The 27,969-nt window shown below is 45.2% G+C and overlaps 1 protein-coding gene across 1 annotated transcript in view; it reads left to right on the top strand.

Annotated features, from left to right (window-relative positions):
• ALDH2 (aldehyde dehydrogenase 2 family member) overlaps positions 1-24,151 on the top strand; it is a 67,232-nt gene extending 43,081 nt beyond the window's left edge. Inside the window, exons 3-13 of the mRNA XM_044275778.1 lie at positions 219-359; positions 2,077-2,156; positions 3,044-3,155; positions 3,324-3,452; positions 4,141-4,254; positions 8,189-8,291; positions 17,017-17,201; positions 19,069-19,233; positions 21,570-21,727; positions 22,820-22,934; positions 23,576-24,151. Coding sequence (XP_044131713.1) covers positions 219-359; positions 2,077-2,156; positions 3,044-3,155; positions 3,324-3,452; positions 4,141-4,254; positions 8,189-8,291; positions 17,017-17,201; positions 19,069-19,233; positions 21,570-21,727; positions 22,820-22,934; positions 23,576-23,608 — 1,335 coding nt within the window. The 3' untranslated portion in view covers positions 23,609-24,151. The remainder of the gene's footprint in view (positions 1-218; positions 360-2,076; positions 2,157-3,043; positions 3,156-3,323; positions 3,453-4,140; positions 4,255-8,188; positions 8,292-17,016; positions 17,202-19,068; positions 19,234-21,569; positions 21,728-22,819; positions 22,935-23,575) is intronic.
• The last annotated feature ends 3,818 nt before the right edge of the window (positions 24,152-27,969 follow it).

Raw genomic sequence — 27,969 nt, 5'->3', positions numbered from 1 at the left:
CAAGCGCACATCTAACAGGGCAGGTCATAGGTACAGATCTTTTTACCAATCGTCATGTAGCTGTACTTCAGTAGATAACGGTACAGTAGGAGTTTACTGTGAATATGTAACATATTATTCCAGTTTCTAATGAAAGCCATATTGTCATGTAAATAGTGCCATTAAATCCGCTTGCATTACTTGGTAACTGGTTATTGTGTAATCATTGTACCTTGTAGGTGGATGTTGACAAGGCTGTGAAAGCTGCACGCGAAGCTTTTAAGCTGGGATCACCATGGAGGAGATTGGATGCCTCACAAAGAGGAGTCCTGCTAAATAGGCTGGCGGATCTTATCGAGAGGGACAGGGCTATCCTCGCTGTAAGTACACTAATGATAAAAGGGTTGGTTAAGTGTTACCTAATCCATTATTGCAGGATCTCGTATAGAACGGTGAAAGTCAGGTTCAACACCTTTGTATTTAATGGGTTTTCTGGGAGTAAAACCTTGATGGCTTATGCTTGGCAATCAAGACTTCCTATGATCAGCAGAATGAAAAGGCTGCAGTACTCCAGCATGCTCGGTGGGCCTTTCATTATTACACTGGCACAGTGGCTTGTGCCTACATGTGGTTGTGGCCAGTACTGCAGCTCCGTTCCATTCAAGTTGGTGTTGGTTGTGTCCTACCTTGGTTTCAAATATGCAATATACTACAGCACTCAAATTAAAGGGGTTCTACAGTTTGTTTTAACTGATCTATCCTCTGGATAGATCAGCATTATCTGACCAGGAGAGGTCCGACACCTAGGACCCCTGCCAATCAGCTGTCTGAGAAGGCAGCGGCGCTCTGGCCTTCCCACTGTTTATTGCTGGCCCAGTGACGTCACGACGAGTATCAACTGGCCTGGGCGCGGCTAAGCTCCATTCAAGTGAACAAAGCTTAGCCACGCCCAGGCCAGTTGATACTCGTCATGACGTCACTGGGCCAGCGATAAACGGTGAGAACCCCGGAGCACCGCTGCCTTCTCAAACAGCTGATTGGCGGGGGTCCCGGGTGTCGAATCCCTAACGGTCAGATGCTGGTCTATTGAGAGGATAGATCATCAGTTAAAACAAACTGCAGAACCCCTTTCTTATTAAAGCGAGAATTTTATTGTAACACAAATTCATGCAACAACGTCTTGGAGGGCAGGTCTCAACCCATTACCTTGGTTTCGAATACGGACTTTTAATGTAGCCCTAAAGCGGTCTCCCCATTACTATGTCCTCTCAGCTTGGCCTAGTGTGCTTATTTATTCAGTATTGCTCCCTTAAAACACAGGTTCCTGTCTTAGATCTTGCAATGGTCTTTTAGCGGTCTTTTAGCAAACTTGGTTGCGCTCTATTTCTGGGTCATGTCTACTTCAGTTCCCACACGGTCAATTGGTCTTGTGACATAAGGGAGGCAAGGTCACCGTTGCAGCCAATTATTGGCTGCCGAGGCATAAATTTGGATCAGGGGCATAACTATTGGGGAAGCGGCTGCTTTGGGGCCCTGACCCAGAAGGGGCTCATCCAGGAGGAGGAAGACTAAAGGATTATATACAGTGACCTTATAGACCGTGTCAAAAACTGATGGAACAGCTGCTGGCCCTGGTCTGAGAGATCTTTACTACCCACAGGAATGGGGGCGGCATGGAAGGAAGGGGTTGTGAAAAAAATTACTGGGGGAGGGGGCCCCATTCAAATCGGTCATTTCTAGCTACGCCACTGATTTGACTGTTGGCAGCTGGGGAACCCCCATGTAAGAAATTGCATATATGCCCTTACCAGAGTCACTAATTCACAGAATTATTTTTTTATTTAGCTGTTGCCCTTCCATTTTAGATATACGTGCAAAACTAACACATTACAGGTCAAGGAAGATGAAGGGGAAATCAAATTCCCTGTATGCTGCACTCCAAGGAAAATAGCTGTCACTATAGTATGCTAGGGGAACAGTGTGTACCTGTTACACTACTAAACCATTGTAATGAAAGTCGGGATGTTAATCTCACTTTGAATTTATTATACAGGAACAGTACTGATTATTACTATTAAAAATTTTTTTTTTGTGTAGAATTTGGAAACTCTGGACAATGGAAAGCCTTATGCCATATCCTATGCAGTGGATCTGGATCTTGTAATAAAGTGTTTGAGGTAAAAGCCATTTTGGATTTTTTTGTTTCCTACTCATAAAATGTACTTGAACTGGTTAGACTGTCCAACATGCCTTGAATAAACCACCCAAACTGCTATGCCCTCTAAATCAGAGACGAGGTACCTCTCTGAACATGTGAGCCATCAGTCATACAACGCACAGTACTGTAGAAAAACGCCCTACAAATGAATCCCCATGTTTCCACTGGGCATTTCTTCATTGGACAAGTGTCCTGCAATATCGGTGACCTCTCCAGAAAATAGCAACACTAATAACTTCAGACCCTTAGAATAATCACATGGGGGGGGGGGGGGTCATATACAGATATACATCACTTCTGCCACTTCCTTGCTCACGGCAGGTCTACAAAAGGGGCCTTGCTGGGAAGGAGGGCAGGCCCGTCTCATTCATCATTTTCTACGCCTGGTATAGGTGTAGAAAACAGTCTAAATATAAGTCTGCTAGGAAGCTGTCTTACATTTAGAATTGGCGCCTCTACATAACTTCGGCGATCCACTGCTAGCACTGGGGCTTATTAAGACCGGCGTCTAGAACGCCAGTCTTAATAAATGTGCCCCATACTCCCCACGTAACTCTGAACAACTTTCAGGGCTGCCACTCTATGTGTTTACAAGCTGCAGTGGCAACATGGCTGTATATTGCTTGTGACCACTGAAGACGATTGCTGGCCTCAACAGTCTGTGCCATGTGTTACAATGGCTGCATCACCACTGCGACCTTTGAACGCAGAGGTAAGTACCAGAGCAGGAGCGTTGGAAATTGTGGGGGATTAAAGGTTTTCCGAGACTTAAATACTGATGACCTATCTTCTGCCCACTGGTGCTCCAAGGGTAGTTTTCAATAATGTCTTCATGTTCTACTTCAGATATTATGCTGGATGGGCCGACAAGTGGCATGGAAAAACCATTCCAATTGATGGAGACTATTTCACCTACACCAGGCATGAACCAGTTGGGGTTTGTGCACAGATCATACCGGTAAGCCTTCCATGGCCCCACTTGTCGTGAACTTGCTTTACAACATAATAAAACCTGAAGCAAATATAATAAACCTTTTACAACACTCTGGGTTATCCACAAGTGCAAGCAGATGTGGTGGTACGCGTTCAGTCAGCAGATCTAATTTATATATATTTTTTCTTGCAGTGGAATTTCCCTCTTCTGATGCTTGCCTGGAAATTTGGCCCAGCACTGGCTACTGGGAATGTCATCGTCATGAAGGTTGCTGAACAGACACCCCTCACAGCTCTCCATGTTGCCAGCTTGGTGAAGGAGGTAATGTTCTCTTAGGCGCATTTTCCTTGCCTTTTCTCCCACATACACATGACCATTTTCTTTGGAGATTCCTGTTTGCTTTAGTCCTACAATTGGCTCAATATATGTATAAACCCTTTCAGAGGGAACATGAACTTGGACATGGTTGACCTTTGATTTTTAAACATTAACTCAGTGCAGCTTGTGTAAACCTATAGAGGGATAAAGTTGGAGATATCCTTTCTGTGAAATGCATTTTTCCTAGTGAACAACTGTAATGATGGGCACCTAGGGGAAAGCTTCCCTGGGTGGCTAAGTACAGCAGAAATTACCTGTATGTTCAGTAGACCTACTAATAGGCTTGCATTCCAATATGGGTTTACATTATAGATGACAAATTGGATGAGACTTATCTACTAAACCAATTAACAGTTTCCGAAAGAAGCTTGTTTGTATGGTCAGAGGATTAGCACAGAAATGGTCATGGAAGTCGGTCATTTGACTACACAACCTAGTAGTGTAAGAACAAGACCATTTTGGCCCCGGATTGTCCTGGTTGTAGTATTTATATGAGCATATCAAGCTGCAGATGGATGACTGTTTTTTTTTATCACACAATAAAGATTTATACTGAACCAGTTTCATTATTTTTTTATTTTTTTTACTGCTAATGTATGGGATAATTTGATTAACCTATTGTATCTTTCAGGCTGGATTCCCTCCAGGTGTGGTTAATATCGTCCCTGGCATGGGTCCCACAGCAGGTGCTGCCCTTTCTTCTCACATGGATGTGGACAAAGTTGCTTTCACTGGCTCTACAGAGGTAAAATCGCCATCCCCTATAAGTGCTGCCACATGTGCAGGTTTCTTGATTAAGTTTTTGAAGCTGAAAACAGGAGTGGATTCACCTACTCCTAGAGGCTCTGTTTGCCCACCTCTTTTCACGCCCTTCTCTTGATTCACAGGGCCAGGGCAGCGCTGCTCTCCTCCCAGCAGCCATGTCTACTGCGCTGTCCCATTCAGTATTCGGCTCAGGCGCAGTGAGGGAAGGACTGTCGGCAGCTGCTGGCTTCCTCACTGCACCTGCACAGTGAGGAAGACGGCTGCCGGAGAATGTCCTTCCCTCACCGCGCCTGCGCCGAATACTGAATGGGACGGCGCAGGAGTGAGATTTTCTTAGTAGACATGGCCGGCTGGAGGAGAGCAGCGCTGCCCTGTCAATCAAGACAAGAAGAGTGTGAAAAGAGGTGAGTAAACTGAGCCTCTAGGGGCAGGTGCAACGCCCCTCCCCCCCCCTTCCCCTGCTCCTAAGGCTAATTGGAATATTAAAGTTTGTTTTTCTCAATAAAGGCTTCAGGCAGTGAGATGGCACTAATATAGTTCTGTTCAGCTGATGTTAGCACATCGCAAATGTCTGCCAGCTTAATACCCATTTTTCAGGTGACAGAAACACTTTAAGTTGTTGAGGGCTTTAATACCATCTGCACAATGTGATTTGGACTAGGCTTTTTTATAACTAAGGACAATCCTGTTATCCTTTGAGCCTTTTACAGGATGGCTGTTAGCCTCTAGAATATGTTAAGCATGTTAATGCAATGTGTAGGTCAGTTCGATGAAGAGGAAAATGACCTGCGACATTGCACAGAAGATGTGAAAATAGAAATGCTAGTACGTTACTAAGTGGGGTTATCTAGCGGGCACTGCACACAGGAAATGGTAGGAGATGATGAATTCACAGGTTGCTGCCCACAACGGTGACCCTCCTCAGCCAGTGATTGGTGGTCCTCTTCTGGCATTTCCTGTGTGTCAAAACTGACTCTGGAAGAGACATCAGCAGGAACTTGGTTGGCATCTAAACGGGAGCGGTGAGGGATCGGTGAAGGGAAGTGTAGATTATTTTTAAACTGCTTTGTGCTGTTTAATTTTTATTCTGTATGACTGGTTTATATCAACTACTTTTTTCTATTTATTCTTCAAGTGCATTACAGTTCATATCTAGAGTTTTTATTTACCCCAAAGGTTGGCATAGCTGGTAACTTTGTCCATACACCAGATACTTATTGGCATATGGCCATTTGACTTTTTGGCCCCCATCCTAACAATTTAGTGTTCGGTAACCTTCCATCTAGTCTGGGGGACTCGGGGTTCTGGATCCGTGAATTTACTATTTAGCTGCCCAACTTCAACAATTGCGGGGATGGGGAATGGAGGACTGAATTGATAAAGCAGGAAGAATAGTGGGTCACTATGTTAAAGGGAACCTGTCACCAGGATTTTGTGTATAAGGCTGAGGACATGGGCTGCTAGATGGCCGCTAGCACACCCGCAATACCCAGTCCCCATAGCTCTGTGAGCTTTTATTGTGTAAAAAACCCCGATTTGATACATATGCAAATTAACCTGAGATGAGTCCTGTCCCTGACTCATCTCACATACAGGACTCATCTCAGGTTAATTTGCATATTTATCAAATCAGTTTTTTGACACAATAAAAGCACACAGAGCTACGGGGACTGGGTGTTGCAGATGTGCTAGCGGCCATCTAGCAGCCCATGTCCTCAGCCTTATACACAAAATCCTGGTGACAGGTTCCCTTTTAAGGGCAAGAATCTGATGACTGCACTGGAAGATGGATCATTGGATAGAATGGGAAGTGACATCCCGCTACTACGGGTGATTCATAAAGTCTGGTGGAAAGGCAGGTCAATAGCTGGGGTACAGGGTTATACCAGGTTCACCGCAATTTGGCCTAACCTTCTGTATGCAGAATTGCATAAAGTGTCTGGTGTCCAGGTTTGGGGTAGGTACGGACTCTTACATGCACCAGCTATATGAGGGGGATACCCTGAAAGAATATGCCCACCTACTAAAGGAATTTATGCTCCCACACTCCCAATTTTATTTATACTTGCAGATACGGCAAGCTATACGCGCTCGGGGGGGGGGGGGGGGGTTCTGCGCCGGCCTCCAGAAATCCGATGATTGATTTAGCTAGTTCTGGGGGATCCACCAGTGGGGTCATATCATTGCACTATAGCAGTCTTATGGAAATGAAGATTAAAAAGCAACCGCTTCGGTTGTATAAGTGGCGGGAGGATATTGACGACCTGACAGAGGAGCAATGGCGTGCAGTCCTGGAAGGGTTCACAGATGTTGCGGTTAGTGAAACGCACAGAATGTCACAATTGCTGCTGCATAGAGTTTATCGGACACCTGTCCTCTTGAGGAAAATGGGGTACAGGTCGGATGACATGTGTCCTAGATGTGGTGCACCCAATGCTACGCTGATACACCTTATGTGGAACTGCCCTAGGTTGAGGAGATATTGGGAGGGCATAATAGATCTAATATGAAAAGTGTTCGAGATAAGGGTGGAGGCAGATGCCAGATTATGTGTATTGGGCTGTACTGAGTCTGTACAACTAGCTGCTGAGCAGGAATTGGCGGTAACCCGCATAATGTATCAAGCGAGGAAGGTGATTGCGTACCATTGGGTGGATCATGATCCTCCGGAGGTGAGGGAACTTGTTGGTAAGGTGCACGCACTGTTACAAATGGAAAACTTTGTGTACCAGAAGAGAAACAACAGTAAAAAGTATGAGAAGATTTCGGGAAGGTGGAGACAACACTACAATATTGTAGACTAATGTCGCTTAAATAGTTACCGGAATCCACATTGTCCTGACTCCTCATATTTTTAGAGGTCTCACATAGGAGACAGGGGTGTCGTGGATTACTGGGAGGAGGTATGGGAGGTGTGCTGCCAAAGGGTATGGGGTATAGTCTACTGGGGTGTGGAGTGGTATACACGTTCTGCTATGCTGCAATGTAATGTACTGATATATTTGAATTAATGACATGCAATATGTGCTTGAGATGTTTGTGCCGGATGTCCAGCTATACTGTATAACTGATACATTTCTGTATTGAACTCTTTCTGGAACAGACTTTTGGAGGGGTTCTACCTGGATCTAGGACGCTTGGGTATTGGGTGGGGAGGGGGACTGTTTTGTTTGTCTCATAAAATGCTTTGAAAATCTCAATAAAAATAATCTGATTTAAAAAAAAAAAAAAAAAAACTTCCATCTAGTCAAAGAATTGTATAATTTATTAAAGTGTAACAGTCCCTTACCACTGCTCCCTTAAGACAGTTGCTATGATTTATCTGTCTCCAGGAAGATGGAGGGGGCAGTCCTTCACACTGAATGCCTGCATTAGGCTTCAGAGTGAGGAGGCGTGTCTCTCAGTAATCCAATCTGATTGGCTGTCAGGGAGCTGCTGACTACAGCAAGTGTGTGTGACCTAAGGGAAAGCAGTTTTGGCCTTAGAACTGGCGAGGAGCCATCTTGAGAAGCTCCTCATACTGTAAATGTTTAAACAATCATGACTCAAGGAAAACAATGGTATGTGAAGAAACTAAATATTGCATAATTATATATTTTTTCTATTTTATGAAAACATGATTGTTACACTTTAAGGCTCCAGACATGCTCCTGAAAATGTTCAGCTTGGAGAACATTTTGCAGGAATGTTTAGATTGAAAATCTCAAACGTCTGTCAGTCCTCCCATGATATTGACTAGCCTGAATGCATACAAAATTCCAGGAACTGTGCAGTTCTAGATTATCTGTGTGCTGTCTGTTCTCAGGCTAACCGAAAAACTGCACCCATCATTTCCAAATGCTTAAATTCTTTGTTTTCAATACATAGAAAACATGGAGGATGTTAAATGAATTGTATATAATATTTTTCTGCAGGTGGGCCGTTTAATCCAGCAGGCAGCTGGGAAATCCAACCTGAAGAAGGTAACACTTGAGCTTGGAGGAAAGAGCCCCAACATCATATTCTCAGATGCTGACTGTAAGTGTCTAAATCATCACTTCCTATCTTAAAAAGTAAAAAATAAAAATCGTATGTAAATCAGTTCCTGGCTTAGTAATCTCTGGATTATGAAATTAATAATCTGCACAAATGATAGTGCCTCATGGATAAACCCTTAACACCTTTTTTGCAATGCCCATATATGATCTGACAGTGCAGACCTGGCATTGTGAAAAATGCCATCCAGATTTTTCACATTGCACCTTCATACAATTTTGCATCAAGCGAACATTGTTGAAAAAAAGTGCAAATTCATCTAGGTCTAAAATTCTGTTCCATGCGCACACAAAGTTAGATATTTGGATTATGTTGAGATAAACCTAAAATGCACTTTAACCTTTACAGGTGAACATAATGTGACCTTTTGAATGCACATGTCCAACTGTTTAATGTTTTCAGTACATTTTTTCACAACTTGCTGTTCCCGAACAAGGAGCTTAAGGGCACAATTCACAACAGGTGTTTGATCCATGAATCGGCCAATACATTTCCTGGTTCAGTTAGAATTGGTATTTAAACAGTCCTCCTCATCATGCTGTTCACATTTTGACATCATGAGACCAAGACAACGCCTAACAATTGATCAACAGTACTATGCCATTGCGAGGCTTCAAGAAGGATGTTCTCAGATGGTAGTGGCCACTGAGCTTAGAGTGTCAGCGTCATCAGCAGGTTGCTACAGAGATGCAGAGAGGCTGGAAGAGTCACAGAAAGGCATAGAAGTGGACGTCCTTTGGCCACATCCCACTGATGACTGATTTATTGTGAACAATGCCCTGCGGAACCGGATGATGAATGCAACACAACTCCTGGCACATTTAAGGGAGGGGAGGCACCCGTGTCATGTCATACCATTCAAAACCATTTACATCAGCATGGTCTGCGTGCTAGACGATAACACCAGACACGGGTGTCATGGTCTTGCATGGGCCAGGTAGCATCTACGCTGGACAGGGGACTAGTGGGCTTTAGTTCTGTTCACTGATAAAAGTTGATGCATGCTGAGCAGAAATGATTGCAAACTACAGGGAGTGCAGAATTATTAGGCAAATGAGTATTTTGACCACATCATCCTCTTTATGCATGTTGTCTTACTCCAAGCTGTATAGGCTCGAAAGCCTACTACCAATTAAGCATATTAGGTGATGTGCATCTCTGTAATGAGAAGGGGTGTGGTCTAATGACGTCAACACCCTATATCAGGTGTGCATAATTATTAGGCAACTTCCTTTCCTTTGGCAAAATGGGTCAAAAGAAGGACTTGACAGGCTCAGAAAAGTCAAAAATAGTGAGATATCTTGCAGAGGGATGCAGCACTCTTAAAATTGCAAAGCTTCTGAAGCGTGATCATCGAACAATCAAGTGTTTCATTCAAAATAGTCAACAGGGTCGCAAGAAACGTGTGGAAAAACTAAGGCGCAAAATAACTGCCCATGAACTGAGAAAAGTCAAGCGTGCAGCTGCCAAGATGCCACTTGCCACCAGTTTGGCCATATTTCAGAGCTGCAACATCACTGGAGTGCCCAAAAGCACAAGGTGTGCAATACTCAGAGACACGGCCAAGGTAAGAAAGGCTGAAAGACGACCACCACTGAACAAGACACACAAGCTGAAACGTCAAGACTGGGCCAAGAAATATCTCAAGACTGATTTGTCTAAGGTTTTATGGACTGATGAAATGAGTGAGTCTTGATGGGCCAGATGGATGGGCCCGTGGCTGGATTGGTAAAGGGCAGAGAGCTCCAGTCCAACTCAGATGCCAGCAAGGTGGAGGTGGAGTACTGGTTTGGGCTGGTATCATCAAAGATGAGCTTGTGGGGCCTTTTTGGGTTGAGGATGGAGTCAAGCTCAACTCACAGTCCTACTGCCAGTTTCTGGAAGACACCTTCTTCAAGCAGTGGTACAGGAAGAAGTCTGCATCCTTCAAGAAAAACATGATTTTCATGCAGGACAATGCTCCATCACACGCGTCCAAGTACTCCAAGTACGTGGCTGGCAAGAAAGGGTATAAAAGAAGAAAATCTAATGACATGGCCTCCTTGTTCACCTGATCTGAACCCCATTGAGAACCTGTGGTCCATCATCAAATGTGAGATTTACAAGGAGGGAAAACAGTACACCTCTCTGAACAGTGTCTGGGAGGCTGTGGTTGCTGCTGCACGCAATGTTGATGGTGAACAGATCAAAACACTGACAGAATCCATGGATGGCAGGCTTTTGAGTGTCCTTGCAAAGAAAGGTGGCTATATTGGTCACTGATTTTGTTTTTGTTTTGTTTTTGAATGTCCGAAATGTATATTTGTGAATGTTGAGATGTTATATTGGTTTCACTGGTAAAAATAAATAATTGAAATGGGTATATATTTGTTTTTTGTTAAGTTGCCTAATAATTATGCACAGTAATAGTCACCTGCACACACAGATATCCCCTTAAAATAGCTAAAACTAAAAACTACTTCCAAAAATATTCAGCTTTGATATTAATGAGTTTTTTGGGTTCATTGAGAACATGGTTGTTCAATAATAAAATTAATCCTCAAAAATACAACTTGCCTAATAATTCTGCACTCCCTGTATGTTGGAGACCTCAAGGATCAGCCACTGTCACCAGACGAACTTTTCATGGTGGTGCTAGTGTGGGCAGGTGTCTAGTCGGTACAGAACTGCTCTGCACTTTGTGAATGGTACAGTGACAAGCCCCCATACTATTTGAATAACATCATTAATCCAGTCATTATGCCTCTGCATGAACAACACAGGCCTAACTTCATCTTCCTGGACGAGGTTGCATCATTGAGTTCACATTAGGAAACGGCAGCTGGAGACGGGTATCTCAAATGGAGTGGCCTGCACTTTCTCCAGGCCTGAATCCCATTGAAAACTTATGGGATCAGCTGAGTCGCCGAGGAGAGGCTCGAAACTCTGTACCCCAGAACCTCTGACCTGAGGGCTTCCCTTCAAGATGAGTGGGATGCTATGCCTAAGCAGACAATAATTTGACATGTGAACAGCATGAGACAACATTGTCGAGCTGTAATTGATGCTCAAGGCCACATGACAAGTTGTTGAAACATTGACATTTTCCATGGGGGTTGTTGGCTCTTGTTTTAATAAATTGTTTGAGATGAGGAAATCATCATTGCATGCCTCTACTTAAATATTATCCTCCCTCTGACTGATCCCCCTACCCTCGTAGATCAAACTACTTATTTTTATTTTTTTTCACTGTAGCCTGCTAGGGCTGCAGTAAACTATTATTTCAGTAATAGAGTATTCTATAGATTATTTTTTACGATCGAGTAATCTAATTAAAAATAATTAAGACTGTTTGTTTTTTTTTTTGTTTTTTTCCTTTATAAAAACTCATCAGACCCCCCCCTGTCATCAGTCCAACACCCTTCATTCCCCCCTGTGCGATCAGCCCAAGTGCATCAGTTCCCCCGGTGCCTTCAGCTCCACTCTCCCAGTGCCATCAGCCCCTCCATGCCATCCATTGCCATGTCCCCCACTCCCCCAGTGCCACCAGATCAGCCCCTCCATTTCCTCCACTCCCATCTGCCCTTCCATGCCATCCATTGCCAGCTGTCCCACTTCAGTGCCATGTCCCCAACGCCAGTGAAATAAAATACTTTCCTTTCCTGTAGGGGCGCTGCTCCACAGCTCCTTCCTCTTCTCTGCGTGCTGCACTGGATCCTGACGTCACACAGCGTCTGTTAATAGTGCACGCTTTTTTTTTTTTTGTGTAGAATTACTTGATTCAATCGAATAATTGTTTCAGCCCTATAGCCTACAGTTATACTCGCAGGGGGAGATTTAGCAACACTGGTGTAAAGGAAAACTGGTTTAGATGCCCATAGCAAGCAATCAGATTCCCTCTTTCATTATTCTATGCATTTTTATGTTAAAGCTTTGTTAATGTCTTAAAATTATATAAAATATATTTTTACAAGAATGATATTGGATATATGGAGTAAACAATACTAGTAGACATAACACAGTTAAAAAAAAGTATAGTATGTAGTCACAATGTGAATGGCTTCCTAATAATATGAACATGGGAAGAAGGTATAGAAGTAGAATCTACATGTAAGTAAATAAAATCATTTAAGAAGAATTGCTCTAAATGTAAAATGAGCCATAGATATGGCATAACATGAGTAATGTATAGTGGACTGTGCAGGTAGAGCTATAGGAAATGTAGTGACGGCACAGCATTGTGGTATAAGTCTAGTTACATGAGACCATATATAGTAACATAGTACATAAGGCCAAAAAAAGGAGATTTTTGTGAAACTCACCTGTAAAATCTTTTTCTCGTCTTTTCCATTGGGGGACACAGACCATGGGTATAGCTTAGAGGTATTAGTAGGAGGGACACTATGCAAATGAAAGAGCTCCTCCTCCTCGGGCTATACCCCCAGACTCCACCAGGAGGAACTCAGGCGTTGCACAAGCAGTAGGAGAAGGAGCAAGAAAAAATCATGGAAACCATCGGACCAAGCCATAAGGTCCAACCAGAAACAGAAAAACCGAACTAAAGACCCCTCCTGCAACAGGAATAATGGGTGGGAGCTGTGTCCCCCAATGGAAAAGACGAGAAAAAGATTTTACAGGTGAGTTTCACAAAAATCTCCTTTTCTCGTGCTTTTTTCCATTGGGGGACACAGACCATGGGACGTCCAAAAGCAGTCCATGGGGTGGGAAAAAATATCAGCACCGCCAGGAGGAACGCCCCAACGGTCAAACAGGAACCACAGCCTGCAAAACCCTGCGGCCAAAGCCGCATCAGCCGAAGCCAGTGAATGCTACTGACAAAAATTTGCAAAGGTATGCAAGGACGACCAGGTGGCCGCCGTACACAGCTGAGACGCAGAGGCACGACTGCGTCTTGCCCAGGAAGCCCCCTCCGCCCCAATGGAGTGAGCGGCAATTCTAGCCGGGGGAACTCCACCACAAGCGTGACAAGCCGCGGAAATAGCCAAGCAGATCCAGAGCGCTAAGAACGGCGGACGGAAGCAGTAGCCGCGAGACACACCTTCAGGACCCGTACAACATCCAGGGAATGCAGAGTGCGTTCCTTGGGGTTAGCCGGAGAAGGACAAAAGGAAGGCAGGACAAGATCCTCATCAAGGCGGAAGGGAGAGACCACCCTGGGCAAAAAGAAGGGGACTGGACGGAGCACAACTTAATCCTGGAGGAAAACCATTAAGGCTCCTGATAGGAAAGAGCGGCCAGCTTCGACACCAGTCTGACCTAAAAGCTCGTGATGGGACGTGAACTCACAGCCACTGCATAATAGCCCAGAACTTTAATCACTACGCTATGTAGCTGTATCAGAAGCTATGGTCACAAGGAAGTCCAGATGAGAACAGTCAGAGAGACCCTCCTCAAAGGCTCGAAGGGAGCCGACTGCAGAGCGCGCAGAACCAAATTGAGATCCCAAGGAGACAAAGGGGGAACATACGGGGAACCGAATGCGCCACCCCCGAAGAAAGGTCACCACCGGACCCTTAAGAGCAAGGGACCTCTGACGGCCCGCGCCGAAACCTGACCTTACAGGGAACTAAGCGACAGTCCCTGCACAAGCCCAGACTGAAGAAAAGACAGTACCATCAAGATGGAAAACCGAAGGGGAGGGAACCTTATTAAGACCACCCCAGGCCCTGGACATGACCGCGGAAAAATCCCTCATGGACCGGGAACATGGTAGTCTCCGACTGCCTGGACGGAAAAAGGGGGAACTCCTGACCAGTGGAAGGAGGAGAATCCCCTTGGAGAATAAAGGTGTCTCGGACAGTCACCACTAAGTCAGCCACCCTGGTGGAGAGCTTAGGCGAGGGGTCCCGCTCCATGACCTAATCAGAGCCGGAAATTCTCCTTCAGACTTGCGCTCCCTAAGGGAGGGGAGAGTCGCCCGAACGCGCCTCTAGACGAGGGGGGGGGGGGGGGGAAGAGCCAGAGCCATCCGAGGAGGGATGCTGCTGCTCACGCTCCCTGTTAGTATTCGGGCGTCTTCTGTGGAAAACCACTTAGAGAGGTGGTTGGCGTCACAGGATTTGAAAATGCCCTATAGTCCAAAAAGGACGTGGCTCGTCCGAGCCGGATAATTCTCCTTCGGAGTACTCTCCCTAGGGAGGGGTGGAGAGACAGAGACATCCGAGGTGGGATGCTGCCGCTCACGCTGCCTCTTCGTAGTCAGTCACCCACTGTGGGGACCACTGAGAGAGATGGAGTCGTTAGCGCCACAGGATTAAAGGACATGGTTGCCTTGGTGACTAAGACCAATTTAGCGGCCGCGCTGGACATGGCAGATGCCCAAGCGGGGACCGCAGGCCCCCAGGGACGTGGAGGAGGGGTGGAGGAGGGGGGTAAGGCAGGGATGCAGGTAATACTTATCTGCTCCTGCAGAACTTCTCCCTCGACTCCAGGACCAGCAGGGATGCACCTCATCAGGCTTCTGACTCCTTGTCCAGGAGTGCAGTGTTCTGGTGGAGGGTGGCAGCAGGAGACCCAGTAGCTGGTGGGATACCGGAGCTGCAGGTCGAGCCCGGATCCACTTGTCTTCTTTGGGGGGCAATGGAGGCAGCCAGGCAGCGTCCAAGGACGGCAGCGGGCATTCCACGGGGGACCAGGAAGGCGCCATGCCGACCTGTGTCCCCATCTAGAATAATATAAACAATTTTTGAAGGCTGAAAGGGGCTTTGAACTCAGAAAGCCTGGACATGGGGCAACAGCAGCAGTACCACTGAGCTACCAGCTTGCCTGGCACAAAACGGAGTAGAGTGATGAGGAGCTGCACGGCCATGAGCAAACAGAGTCTCCAGTGTAAGGAGAGTCAGAGCGGCATGCCGAGGCTCCGCCTCCCCTAACGCGTCATTATGGCGCGAAAAAAGCGCGCGAAAATATATATGTGCACCACGTGGAGGAGCGGCCTGCCGGCGGGCGCTGAGGGAGCGCAGCAGCCAAGGCCCGACGAGAGAAGCGCTGAAGCCCACAGTTTAAGGGGAAGAGATGCCAGTACTCCAGTGCCAAAATGAAGAAAGTGCCCCATCAGGATCCTTCTTCAAGCTCACCCAGGCAGCCACAGACAAATAGACACAGAGGGAGGGGGAGGGATTGCAACACTTATCTGCTCAGCATGCTCCCTCGATGTCCAGACCAGCAGGGATGCGCCTCTTCAGACTTCTGACTCCAATCCAGGAGAACAGTGCTCTGGAGGAGGGTAGGCAGCAGGCGTCCCAGCAGCTGGTGGGATGCCGGAGCTAACAGGTCGAGCCCGGATCCACTTATCTTCTTGGGGGGAAATGGAGGCAGCCAGGCAACGTCCCAAAGACGGCGGCGGGCACTCCATGGGGGACCAGGAAGGCGCCATGCCGACCTGTGTCCCCATCTAGAATAAAAATAACAAAAAGGAGTAGAATCAGAGAGTGTCAACCTCCTTCACCAGACACTAAGCAAAGACTGAGTTCCTCCTGGTGGAGTCTGGGGGTATAGCCCGAGGAGGAGGAGCTCTTTCATTTGCATAGTGTCCCTCCTACTAATACCTCTAAGCTATACCCATGGTCTGTGTCCCCCAATGGAAAAAAGCACGAGAAAAGACATTTGTCCATCCAGTTCGGCCTGTCATCCTGCAAGTTGATCCAGTGGAAGGCAAAAAAAAAAACTGAGGTAGAAGCCAATTTTCCTCACTTTAGGGGAATAAAAAATTCCTTCCTGACTCCAATCAGAATAACTCCCTGGATCAACGACCCCTCTCTAGTAGCTATAGCCTGTAATATTATTACGCTCCAGAAATACATCCAGGCCCCTCTTGAATTCCTTTATTGTACTCACCATCACCACCTCCTCAGGCAGAGAGTTCCATAGTCTCACTGCTCTTGCCGTAAAGAATCCTCTTCTACGTTTGTGTATAAACCTTCTTTCCTCCAGACGCAGAGGATGTCCCCTCGTTACAGTCCTGGGGATAAACAGATGGTGGGATAGATCTCTGTACTGACCCCTGATATATTTATACATAGTTATTAGATCTCCCCTCAGTCGTCTTTTTTTCTAAAGTGAATAACCCTAATTTTGATGATCTTTCAGGGTACTGTAGTTGCCCCATTCCAGTTATTACTTTAGTTGCCCTCCTCTGGACCCTCTCCAGCTCTGCTATGTCTGCCTTGTTCACAGGAGCCCAGAACTGTACACAGTACTCCATGTGTGGTCTGACTAATGATTTGTAAAGTGGTAGGATTATGTTCTCATCACGGGCATCTATGCCCCTTTTGATGCAACAAATTATCTTCTTGGCCTTGGCAGCAGCTGCCTGACACTTTTCTGCAGCTTAGTTTCCTAGATCCTTTTCCATGTCAGTGTTACCGAGTGTTTTACCATTTAGTATGTACGGGTGACTTGCATTATTCCTTCCCATGTGCATAACTTTACATTTGTCAGTGTTCAACCTCATCTGCCACTTACTTGCCCAAGCCTCCAATCTATCCAGATCCCTCTGTAGTAGTATACTGTCCTCTTCAGTGTTAATTACTTTACACAGTTTAGTGTCCTCTGCAAAAATTGATATTTTACTATGCAAGCCTGTATGTATTCATGATGGTGCCACCTCGGTACTAATTGATTATATTCGACAATCCACGATGTGCAGAAACACCCTGCCTGTTCTGTGTCAGAAAAATTGACTAAACGCTTTTTTTGTTCTGCGCAGTGGACTGGGCTGTGGAGCAGGCCCATTTTGCCCTGTTCTTTAACCAAGGACAATGCTGTTGTGCTGGCTCTCGCACATACGTTCAGGAGGATATCTACAACGAGTTTGTGGAGAGGAGTGTCCATCGCGCAAAGAACAGAGTTGTGGGGAACCCATTTGACTTCAAAACTGAACAAGGACCACAGGTGAAATGATTAAATGTATTTATTAAAAGGGTGTTCCTGTGGGAAAAAAAATAATAGGTTTTGATGGGCTGCAAAATCAAAGTGTCTAAGATACTTGATAGATGCAGTGCAAACATATGCCAATTTTTGTGGTGCAAATTATACCACAAAACTATTTCATTTTCAATAGTAAGTCTGCCCATTGTATTCCCATCCTACACATTTAAATACACTGGACTGGTTCTGTGTACCTTTTTTAAAGAGTTTGATATGTCTGTGTCATATTAGAGGTTTTGATAGGTGGTGATCTCGGTGCTGAGACCTCAATCAGTCACATGAGGAGGAAGAAACACTCAGCTAAGCGCTCTCTCTCCTTGATGCTGAAGATGATGTCTTCAGCAGCAGTATGGAGAATTGGTGCTTCCTATTTTAGTGATTTGGCAGGGCTCTTGGTGCTCCATCCTTCAGCCTTTTGATTTATGATATAACCGACGTTTTGCTAGTGTGGTTGCTGTTAAGTTCTTAAAGGTAACCTGTCATCCACTTTATGCTGACCTCGCTGAACCCGGGCATAACAGGCAGCCCCCCTGACATGAGCATCGGAGAAGTTCATGCTCCGTCGCTCTCCTTTCCCCTTGCCTGAATAGTGTAGAGCAAAGGCATTTTGTGGAGTTCCGGTGACGTACCGGCCTCTCCTTCGGGCTGCCAGGTGGAGGCTTCCGCCCAGCAGTGAGCCTGGGGACGTCACTGGTACTGATGGGCGGACTTTAGCGCTTCCCTAGCATGTAAAACTGCTAGGGCAGCACTAAAGCCCGCCCATCAGAGCTGGTGACGTCACTGAACACGCTGCTGTGTGTTATAGTAAATAAGAGCCCATGCCCTGCATGATCCTGCGCAGGGCAAGGGAGAGCATCGGAGCATGAACTGCTCCAATGCTCAAGTCAGGGGGGCTGCCTGGGTGAAATTATGGGTATGTCCGGGTTTAGCTCTAAACCCGGCCAACCCCTTTAAAGTAGAGACTGACACATACTTTTGCTCATGATTAACACCTGGCTGAAATCCGTATCTGCTGAGAACCAGCATCATAATCCATGCAGCCCGGTCCTGGAAAAAGAGTTACGGTTATACATAAACTCCTGCTTTCCCCACCCACCTGCTGCTGATTTTCAGTTCTTTCCTTGGACTGGCAATCGCCAGCAGATGGATTAGAAACCATGACTGTTCTCGGGCAGCCATGACTCTTTTCCAGGCCCGGACTGCAATGTTTATAGTTCTCGGCAACCGCTTACTTTAAGCTCATGAATGACACTCGACTGAAATCAGCGGGTCTGTCGTCACTTTCTGCTGCACTCGCGTTCCCTTCAAAACTTTATGCCATACATACTGTAGAAATTGATAATGCCAAGGTTGTAATCCAGAACAGGGCATGCTTCAAATTTAAAATAAACATCCTGCTTTATTCTGAAAGGTCTTCTGCAGAATGGGAATTGTAATATTTTACTGCAGTTTACCTTGGGCAAATTCCTATGTTCGGAACTGGTATGACACTTTTGTATATATCGCCATATAAGAGCTTGGAGAAAAGCACACAAGACCCACTATGGTTTGAAGCAATTTCCCATTTATTATAAAGAACATAGTTTTTTAGGTAATTAAAACAAAGAAGGCACGTCGCCATGGGGGTGGTAATCTAAACTAGTAATTTGATTAGTTATTCGTAGAAGGCAATACGTCCGGACCAACTGCATCGTCGCAAGAAGGTACTGCAGAATTTTTATTTATTTTTTTTTATTTTTTTTTGAGCAACCTCATATGAAAGCCGGAACAGAATCTGTCCGGCCTTAAAGCTACAGTTCGCCACTGTTCACACTGTTTTCGTCACTTTCAGGTGGATGAGGAACAGTTTAAAAAGATCTTGGGCTATATCAAATCTGGAAAACAAGAAGGTGCCAAGTTGCTGTGTGGTGGGAGCCCTGCTGCAGACCGCGGATACTTTATTCAACCAACAGTTTTTGGAGATGTGTCTGACAATATGACCATTGCTAGAGAGGAGGTAAGTTCTTTTCATAAATTCAATGCGCTGGGATTGTGATTTCTGAAACTGTTCATGGGTATTAATCCTAGGTGTTCATTTGGGAGATTGCAGTTCTACGCAGGGCCGGATTAACGTAGGGGCTGATGGAGCTGCAGCTCCAGGCCCCTACCATAAAATAGGCCCATCAGCAAGCCAAAAGGCCGTCGGGAGCGGCCCGCGCTAAAAGTCCTCTGTTGTACACAGCGCAGAGTGCAGAAGGGATAACCGCGGGCGCACTGAGGTCATATCCGGTGGGCCGGCATTACAGGAACAGCACCAGCTGCTCTGACGTCCTGCCGCCGGATATACGTCACAGGATATCCGGCGGCAGGACATCAGAGCAGCTGGTGCGGTTCCTGTAATGCCGGCCCGCTGGATATGACCTCAGTGCGCCCGCGGTTATCCCTCCTGCACGCTGCGCTGTGTACAACCTGCTCAGCAGTTTCGACCAGCACACGGCCCGCAGCGCTCAGCCACACTAGCCCGCGAGACAGCAGGAGCTTCTGGAGCAGGTATCAGATAAACTCATCCAGTTGGAAGGGAGGGCAATTATAGTGCTGTTATGATTTATGGACACAGCTCTCAGCATGCTTAGCCAGCCTTCTATCTGGCTTTGCATCTTGAGAGTCACAGTCCACAGGCTGTTTCTGAGCCTGTGGACTGTGACTCTCACACTGGGTTCACACCTGAGCGTTTGCGATGGAGCGCTCTGTATGCGCGATTGTACCGGCGTTTGCAATCGCGCATACAGAGACAAGCGAACGCCCATTGTCGCGCGTTCCCGAAAGTCTATGTACGGGAACGCGCAACAAAACGCCCCAAAGAAGCTCAAGAACTTTTTTGAGCGTAGGGCGCTTTTCAGCGCGTTCAAACTCGCTGTAAAACGCTCAAGTGTGAACCAGGGCCATAGGGAAGCATTGGTTTTCATGTGTTGAGCGTTTTACAGCCCGTTTGAACGCGCTGTAAAACGCTCAGGTGTGAACCCAGCGTCAAGAAGCACAGCCAGATAGAAGGTTGGCTAAGCATGCTGAGGGCTCTGCCTGATGCGCCCGTGCGGACTTCTCCATTTGGCTTCTTACAGCGAAGTGCGCATGCGCCGGCACTTCGCTCAACCCCTGTATGCGCAAGATCTTACAGCAGGAGGAGGGGGGAGGGAGGGAGAGCGAGAGGCGGCACAGAGGATTAGGAGGCGGCGCAGAAGTCTGGAAAGGCGGCGCTGGGCATGAACGGCGGCGGGTGCGGCCGGCACCTTGCATCAATTAACATCCCCTTGGGGGATTTGTTTGACTGACAGGTTAGTAAAAACTGTTTTTTAGCTAAATAAGCCCACAGATGACATTTATAAGCCCACATTAGGAAGCCCTGAACATCAGCATATTTTTAGCTGACAGGGGTGAAACCTGGTGACAGAATCCCTTTAATGTGTTATGTTATTTAGACCCAGCTCTCAGCCTTCTATCTGACTGGCTAAGCATGCTGAGTGCTGTGTCCATAAATCATAACACAGCTCTATGAAAATTACTGTTTCTAGCTGCTGTTGTCCACAGTCCACAGCAGCTAGAAAACAGTATCTTCATAGTCATGTTAAATGATCACTATAGTGTCAGGAAAACAAAGCGGTTTTTCTGACACTATAGTGCCCTGAGGGTGCCCCCACCCTCAGGGTCCCCCTCCCGTGGTCCCCCTCCATGTTGCCAAGATAGACGCCAAATGAAGGGGTAGTTGCAGGAACAAAATACTTTAATGGTATCGATAAAATATATATGCAATTAAGACACTGAGTGCAGTTCCATAAAAAGGCCCAGCAAAATCCTCAGCACCAGGCCCATGATGCTCTTAATCCGGCCCTGGTTCTACGGGAAATTTAGATGTTCATACAGCTTTTTCTTAACTTTACATAGGATTTCTTGTTTTGTATGCTTTCTAGATACTTATAGTGAAATGTATTCAACCAATTAAGGTGTGTGTATGTATATGTGTGTGTGTGTGTGTATGTAGATAGATTCTCTTAATTGGTTGAATGCATTCACTATACTGTAAGTATCTAGAGAGATATTAGTGCCAGGGATGGATCAGCACTTGTCAGATCAAGAAAACCATTCCCAAAACAAGATTTTTGATCTTCTAGGAAAATACCCAATTCTTCCTATCACTAAATGTATAAAGCTGTAATACAGTTTGGCACTGTGCCTTAGCTGATGCATGTATTTGTAAAATGGTTTCAATCCATAGTTGGGCCTTTTTTCAATTAAAACGATTTTGGCCTATATTTTGTTGGTAAAACATGTCCATGTTTTTTTGCTTGTTTTTGGCAGATTTTTGGACCAGTAATGCAAATTTTAAAATTTAAAACAATTGAAGATGTTATTGAGAGAGCAAACAGCTCAATGTATGGTCTGGCTGCAGCGGTTTTCACAAAAGATATTGATAAAGCTAACTATGTGTCCCAGTCACTGCGAGCTGGAACAGTTTGGTAAGTTTACTTTGCCTGTAAAAACCTAAAGGTTTCATTTATGTCCCCATCTACTGAAGAATGTATCTGCCCCACCTCTCCTCCGTTGTGCAGTAACATAGTATATAAGGCCGAAAAAGACATTTGTCCATCCAGTTCGGCCTGTTATCCTGCAAGTTGATCCAGAGGAAGGCAAAAAAAAACTGAGGTAGAAGCCAATTTTCCCCACTTAAAGGAGGAAAAATTCCTTCCCGTCCCCAATCAGGCAATCAGAATATTTCCCTGGATTAACGACCCCTCTCTAGTAGCTATAGCCTGTAATATTATTACGCTCCAGAAATACATCCAGGCCCCTCTTGAATTCCTTTATTGTACTCACCATCACACCTCCTCAGGCAGAGAGTTCCATAGTCTCACTGCTCTTACCGTAAAGAATCCTCTTCTATGTTTGTGTACAAACCTTCTTTCCTCCAGACGCAGAGGATGTCCCCTCGTCACAGTCCTGGGGATAAATAGAGGATTGGATAGATCTCTGTACTGACACCTGATTATAGCATTGATATCTGATTTCGAAATCTGAAGGTTTTATGTGTGTATGGCTGACTGCACGGATGCCAACTATACTGTACAACATGAAGACGTTAGAGCAGTGATAGTGAACCTTTTAGAGACCAAGTGCCCAAACTGAAACCCAAAGCCCACTTATTTATCGCCAAGTGCCAAGCCAGCAATTTAACCTGAATAGCAATATAGTATATCTTCCATGTATCATTTAGCTATAATAGCCTGCCTTCATTCAATGCACTGCCTGTGCCATTCATGGTACGCACTGCGCTGATGGACAGGAAAAATCAAAGGCATATTAGTACACCAAAGACTTTTTCAAGGGTGCGGGTGCCCAGAGAGGGCTCAGAGTGCCGCCTCTGGCACCCGTGCCATAGATTCGCCAACACTGCTAGAGTGCAAAATTTTATATTTTTTTGTTTAAAGGAAATGTTCACACATGCATTGTTTCCCACACCATAATATATATATTTTTTTTATTTTTTTTCCTTCCCATTCTTTGACTGGGAAGGAACTGTATTAAACTGTTCTATGGGTGTCCCTTTTCAGGGTCAACTGCTATGATGTCTTTGGAGCTCAAGCACCATTTGGCGGTTATAAAGCTTCTGGCACAGGAAGAGAGCTCGGGGAGTATGGCTTGGAGGCATACACAGAAGTGAAAAATGTAAGTCCGGCAATTAGGATCACTTCTGTGGACGCAGTGGCACTTTCTGATACAGTTTTGATATTCTCCTCCCATTGTTAAACCTCTGCTCACACCACAACCTCCACCCTAAGGCCCCTTTCACACTAGCGAGTTTTCTGTGCAGGTGTGATGCGTGACGTAAATGCATAGCACCCGCACTGAATCCTGACCCATTCATTTCAATAGGTCTGTGTACATTAGCTTTTTTTTTTTTTTTTTTTTCTTCATGCATCAGTTCTGCGCTGCGTGAAAATCGCAGCATGTTCCCTATTCTGAGTTTTTCATACAGCCCTGGCCCCATAGAAGTGAATGGGGCTAAAGTGAAAACTCATTGCATCTGGAAGCAAGTGCAGATGCAATGCATTTTTCACTGGTTGCTAGAAGATGTTGTTTGTAAACCTTCATTTTATCACGCGCGTGAAACGCATCAAAACACATTGTACTCGCGCAGAAAAAAACTGAGCACAATCGCAGACAAAACTGACTGAACTTGCTTGCAATAGGGTCAGAGTTTCGCTGAACTCATCCGGAGCCAATCCGTCACGCTCGTGTGAAAGAGGCCTTCATTTGCTTCATGCAGGATTTCAAGCAATGTCCAACTTGTCTTTATCTTTTTACAGGTGACCATTAAAATTCCTCAGAAGAATTCATAAAAGTCTTGAAGTCACAAGATGATGATGATTTGCTCCTTCTAGCAATGTGAAGCTGTCTTAGACTATACATTTTGAGACGTTATCTTGGAAAAACTGCTAACCTTTTACTAAATGGAACGAAGTTCCTCCGCTTGTCTGTTCTTCCTGTGTGTTTTATAAGGTGCATTAACTTGGCACGTTCTGCATTTAACACTGTATGGCTTTCCCTTGGGTTGATACGGCTTTCAGCCATGTGGCTTGTACAGTTGAGGCTTATAATGTCAATGTACTTCATCTGTACAAGCCAAAAACTAAGGCAACCTGCGGTAAAATTACATATAGATGTTTTTTAATGGTCAAAAACCTCCCATGTAAGTGCGCCCTTAGAATACTATTGGTTGTTGGTGTTGCTGTGCCCCATTTATTCAGTAATAAGATTGTGCAGTAAAGTAGAACATTCAGCACTTATTTCTCTAAAGCTTTGTACAAGGTTTTCAGATGCCTTGCAGCTTCCTTCATCCTGAGCAACTATATTGTTACAATAAAGCTCATTTGACAAATGCCTTTTGTGGTAATTTTTTATTTATTTTTTTATTTTTTTTATTTGGGGGACCCCAGGGTTCTGTCCACCAAGAGGTATCAAGTTTTCTGTAGAAGTATGACTGGCCCCTTATGCCACCAGATGTAAGGCAGCTATCCTGTAAGGCCTCATGCACACGACCGTATGTATTTTGTATTTTGGGATCCGCCAAAATACGGATGACGTCCATGTTTATTCCGTATTTTGCGGAAGGGAACATCTGGCCCCTAATAGAATAGTCATATCCTTGTCCGTAATGCGGACAATAATAGGACATGTTACATTTTTTTGCAGACTGGAAATACGGACAAACGAAATGCACACGGATTACCTTCTGTGTTTTTTTTATTTTTTATTTTTTTGCGGGCCCATTGAAATGAATGGTTCCACAGAACGGACACTGAATGAAAAATACTTCTGTGTGCATGAGGCCTTAGTCTGTGATGGCTAACCTCCGGCACTCTAGCTGTGGAAAAACTACAACTCCCAAGATGAACACCTGCTTGGCTGTTCTCAGAACTGCATAGAAATAAATGGAGCATGCTGGGAGTTGTAGTTTCACCAGAGCTGAAGTGCCAGAGGTTAGCCATCACTGCTGCTGCTTGAGACATGACTTGGATAATAAATAAGCCAGCATCTCATCTGCAGACAACTGGTTCAGGGCGATTTTCCACTAGTCGGTGCAAAGCTCATTTACATGCCTTGTTCCCAGAGGATTGTTGCCAGGCCAGAAGAGTCCTTATGCCATTTTAGGAGCTCTCCATAAGGAGATATAATGGCCTCATACTGATAGTCAGAGCAGATATTTCAAAGTTGTTGTATTTGGAGCAAAGCAGTAGATCTGTGCATCCGTACACCCCTTTCTTTCATAGTTTTATGTAAATTGAGCTAAAAACACTATCTTTGGCATGCATGTGTCAAAACTATAGTTTAATGCAATGGTTCGGTTTTAGTTGTAGTTCTCCATATAGGATGCGATCAGACAACAAACCAGTTAGGTCACCGTCACCATGTTTACATGGGGCTCGACCGGGTGACCAAACACTTGTATGAATGGTCATTAGTCTGTGTTCAAAGGGAGAACTCTTACAGTTCTGGAATGTATTGGATAACAGTGACAGCATTATGTCAGTGTTATCCAATACATTCCAGAACTGTAAGGGTGACATAGCATCATAAATCAGTACCATGCTGGGAGGTGAGGACGGGAGATGCTGCGTACTCGCGCTGCGAGTCCAGAGCGTGGGACTCTCGTCTGTAAGGGGCCTTACCCTTCCCGGAAGTCTATGTACGGGAACGCGCGACAAGACGCCCCAAAGAAGCTCATGTACTTCTTGGGGCGTTGGGTGTTTTACAGCGCGATCGTACACGCTGTAAAACGCTCAGGTGAGAACCATTCCCATAGGGAATCATTGGTTCTTGCCTGTTGAGCGTTTTACAGCAAGTAGGAACGCGCTGTAAAACGCTCAGGTCTGAACCCAGTCTTAGACTTTGTAGTGGTGACACAGAACTGGTGTTCAAGATGTCTGACAAATGGGGAAACCAGGCTCTCCTCAGTAATGTACAGTCGTGGCCAAAAGTTTTGAGAATTACATAAATATTGGAAAAGTTGCTGCTTAAGTTTTTATAATAGCAATTTGCATATACTCCAGAACGTTATGAAGAGTGATCAGATGAATTGCATAGTCCTTCATTGCCATGAAAATTAACTGAATCCCCCAAAAAACTTTCCACTGCATTTCATTGCTGTCATTAAAGGACCTGCTGAGATCATTTCAGTAATCGTCTGTTAACTCGGATGAGAATGTTGATGAGCACAAGGCTGGAGATCATTATGTCAGGCTGATTGGGTTAAAATGGCAGACTTGACCTGTTAAAAGGAGGGTGATGCTTTAAATCATTGTTCTTCCATTGTTAACCATGGTGACCTGTGACCTGAAAAGAAATGCGTGCAGCCATCATTGCGTTGCATAAAAATGGCTTCACAGGCAAGGATATTGTGACTACTAAGATTGCACCTCAATCAACAATTTATAGGATCATCAAGAACTTCAAGGAAAGAGGTTCAATTCTTAAGAAGGCTTCAGGGCATCAAAGAAAGTCCAGCAAGCGCCAGGATCGTCTCCAAAGAGGATTCAGCTGTGGGATCGGAGTGCCACCAGTGCAGAGCTTGCTCAGGAATGGCAGCAGGCAGGTGTGAGCGCATCTGCACATACAGTGAGGCGAAGACTTTTGGAAGATGCCCTGGTGTGAAGAAGGGCAGCAAAGAAGCCACTTCTCTCCAAAAAAACCATCAGGGACAGATTGATCTTCTGCAGAAAATTATGATGAATGGACTGCTAAGGACTGGGGCAAAGTCATATTCTCTGATGAAGCCTCTTTCGATTCTTTGGGGCATCAGGAAAAAGGCTTGTCCCGGAGAAGAAAAGGTGAGCGCTACCATCAGTCCTGTGTCATGCCAACAGTAAAGCATCCTGAGACCATTCATGTGTGGGGTTGCTGCTCATCCAAGGGAGTGGGCTCGCTCACAATTTTGCCCAAAAACACAGCCATGAATAAAGAATGGTACCAAAACACCCTCCAACAGCAACTTCTTCCAACAATCCAACAACAGTTTGATGAAGAACAATGCATTTTCCAGCACGATGGAGCACTGTGCCATAAGGTGAAAGTGATGATAACTAAGTGGCTTGGGGGCTAAAACATTGACATTTTGGGTCCATGGCCTGGAAACTCCCCAGATCTTAATCCCATTGAGAACTTGTGGTCAATCCTCAAGAGGCGGGTGGACAAACAAAAAACCACTAATTCTGACAAACTCCAAGAAGTGATTATGAAGGAATGGGTTGCTATCAGTCAGGAATTGGCCCAGAAGTTGATTGAGAGCATGCCCAGTCGAATTGCAGAGGTCCTGAAAAAGAAGGGCCAACACTGCAAATACTGACTCTTTGCATAAATGTCATGTAATTGTCGATAAAAGCCTTTGAAACGTATGAAGTGCGTGTAATTATATTTCACTAAATCACAGAAACAACCGAAACAAAGATCTAAAAGAAGTTTAGCAGCAAACTTTGTGAAAACTAATATTTGTGTCATTCTCAAAACTTTTGGCCACGACTGTACAGGTGAACTGCTCTAATTAAGCCTTTGTCAGTCGTTTTTTTTTTTTTTTTTTTTTTTTTTTCTTCTCTCTCTCACTTTGTCAGGCTATAAGGCCTCATGCACGTTTAGCGTCTGTCCAAAAATAGGACTTGTCCTATTTTTTTACCGTTTCCATGGCCAGACAGACCCTATTGAAATCAATGGGACCGTTTAACGGCCCATTGACAGGAGTGCACCCGTGTAACTGCCATTCAAAACGGGTAAACTTTATGGCCATTTAGGGGTTAAAAAACCTCACCTCATCCACTTGCTTGCAATGCAGCAGTCTCTTCTCTCTTCATTTAGCAGGATCTGCGATATGCGTGGTGATGTAACCATGTGGGAGCGATCAGTGAAGTCATCGCGCACATCTCTAGTCCTTTTTTGACAAAAATAAAATAAAAAATGGTGGAGCATTATTTAAACCATGGGGGAAATTATTCAAGATAGGGCCCTACATTGGGTCATTATTAAAGGTGGGGGTAAAAAAAAAAAAGTATACACTATGGGGGAACATTATTTAAGATGGGGGGCCTACATGGGGCAGAAAAAAAACATTTCCTACACTATGGGGGACATCCTGTGGGTGTTCTCAGGAGGGTGGGTCTAGAAATAGCTGCCAACCAAATTTTTTCACTTTGTCTGTTTCTAAGGGACATGG

Source organism: Bufo gargarizans, chromosome 1 (genome assembly GCF_014858855.1).
Source record: "Bufo gargarizans isolate SCDJY-AF-19 chromosome 1, ASM1485885v1, whole genome shotgun sequence".
In the NCBI taxonomy this organism is placed as follows: domain Eukaryota; kingdom Metazoa; phylum Chordata; class Amphibia; order Anura; family Bufonidae; genus Bufo; species Bufo gargarizans.
The sequence above is the reverse complement of the archived record's forward strand: the minus strand, read 5'-3'. Positions and strand labels throughout refer to the sequence as shown.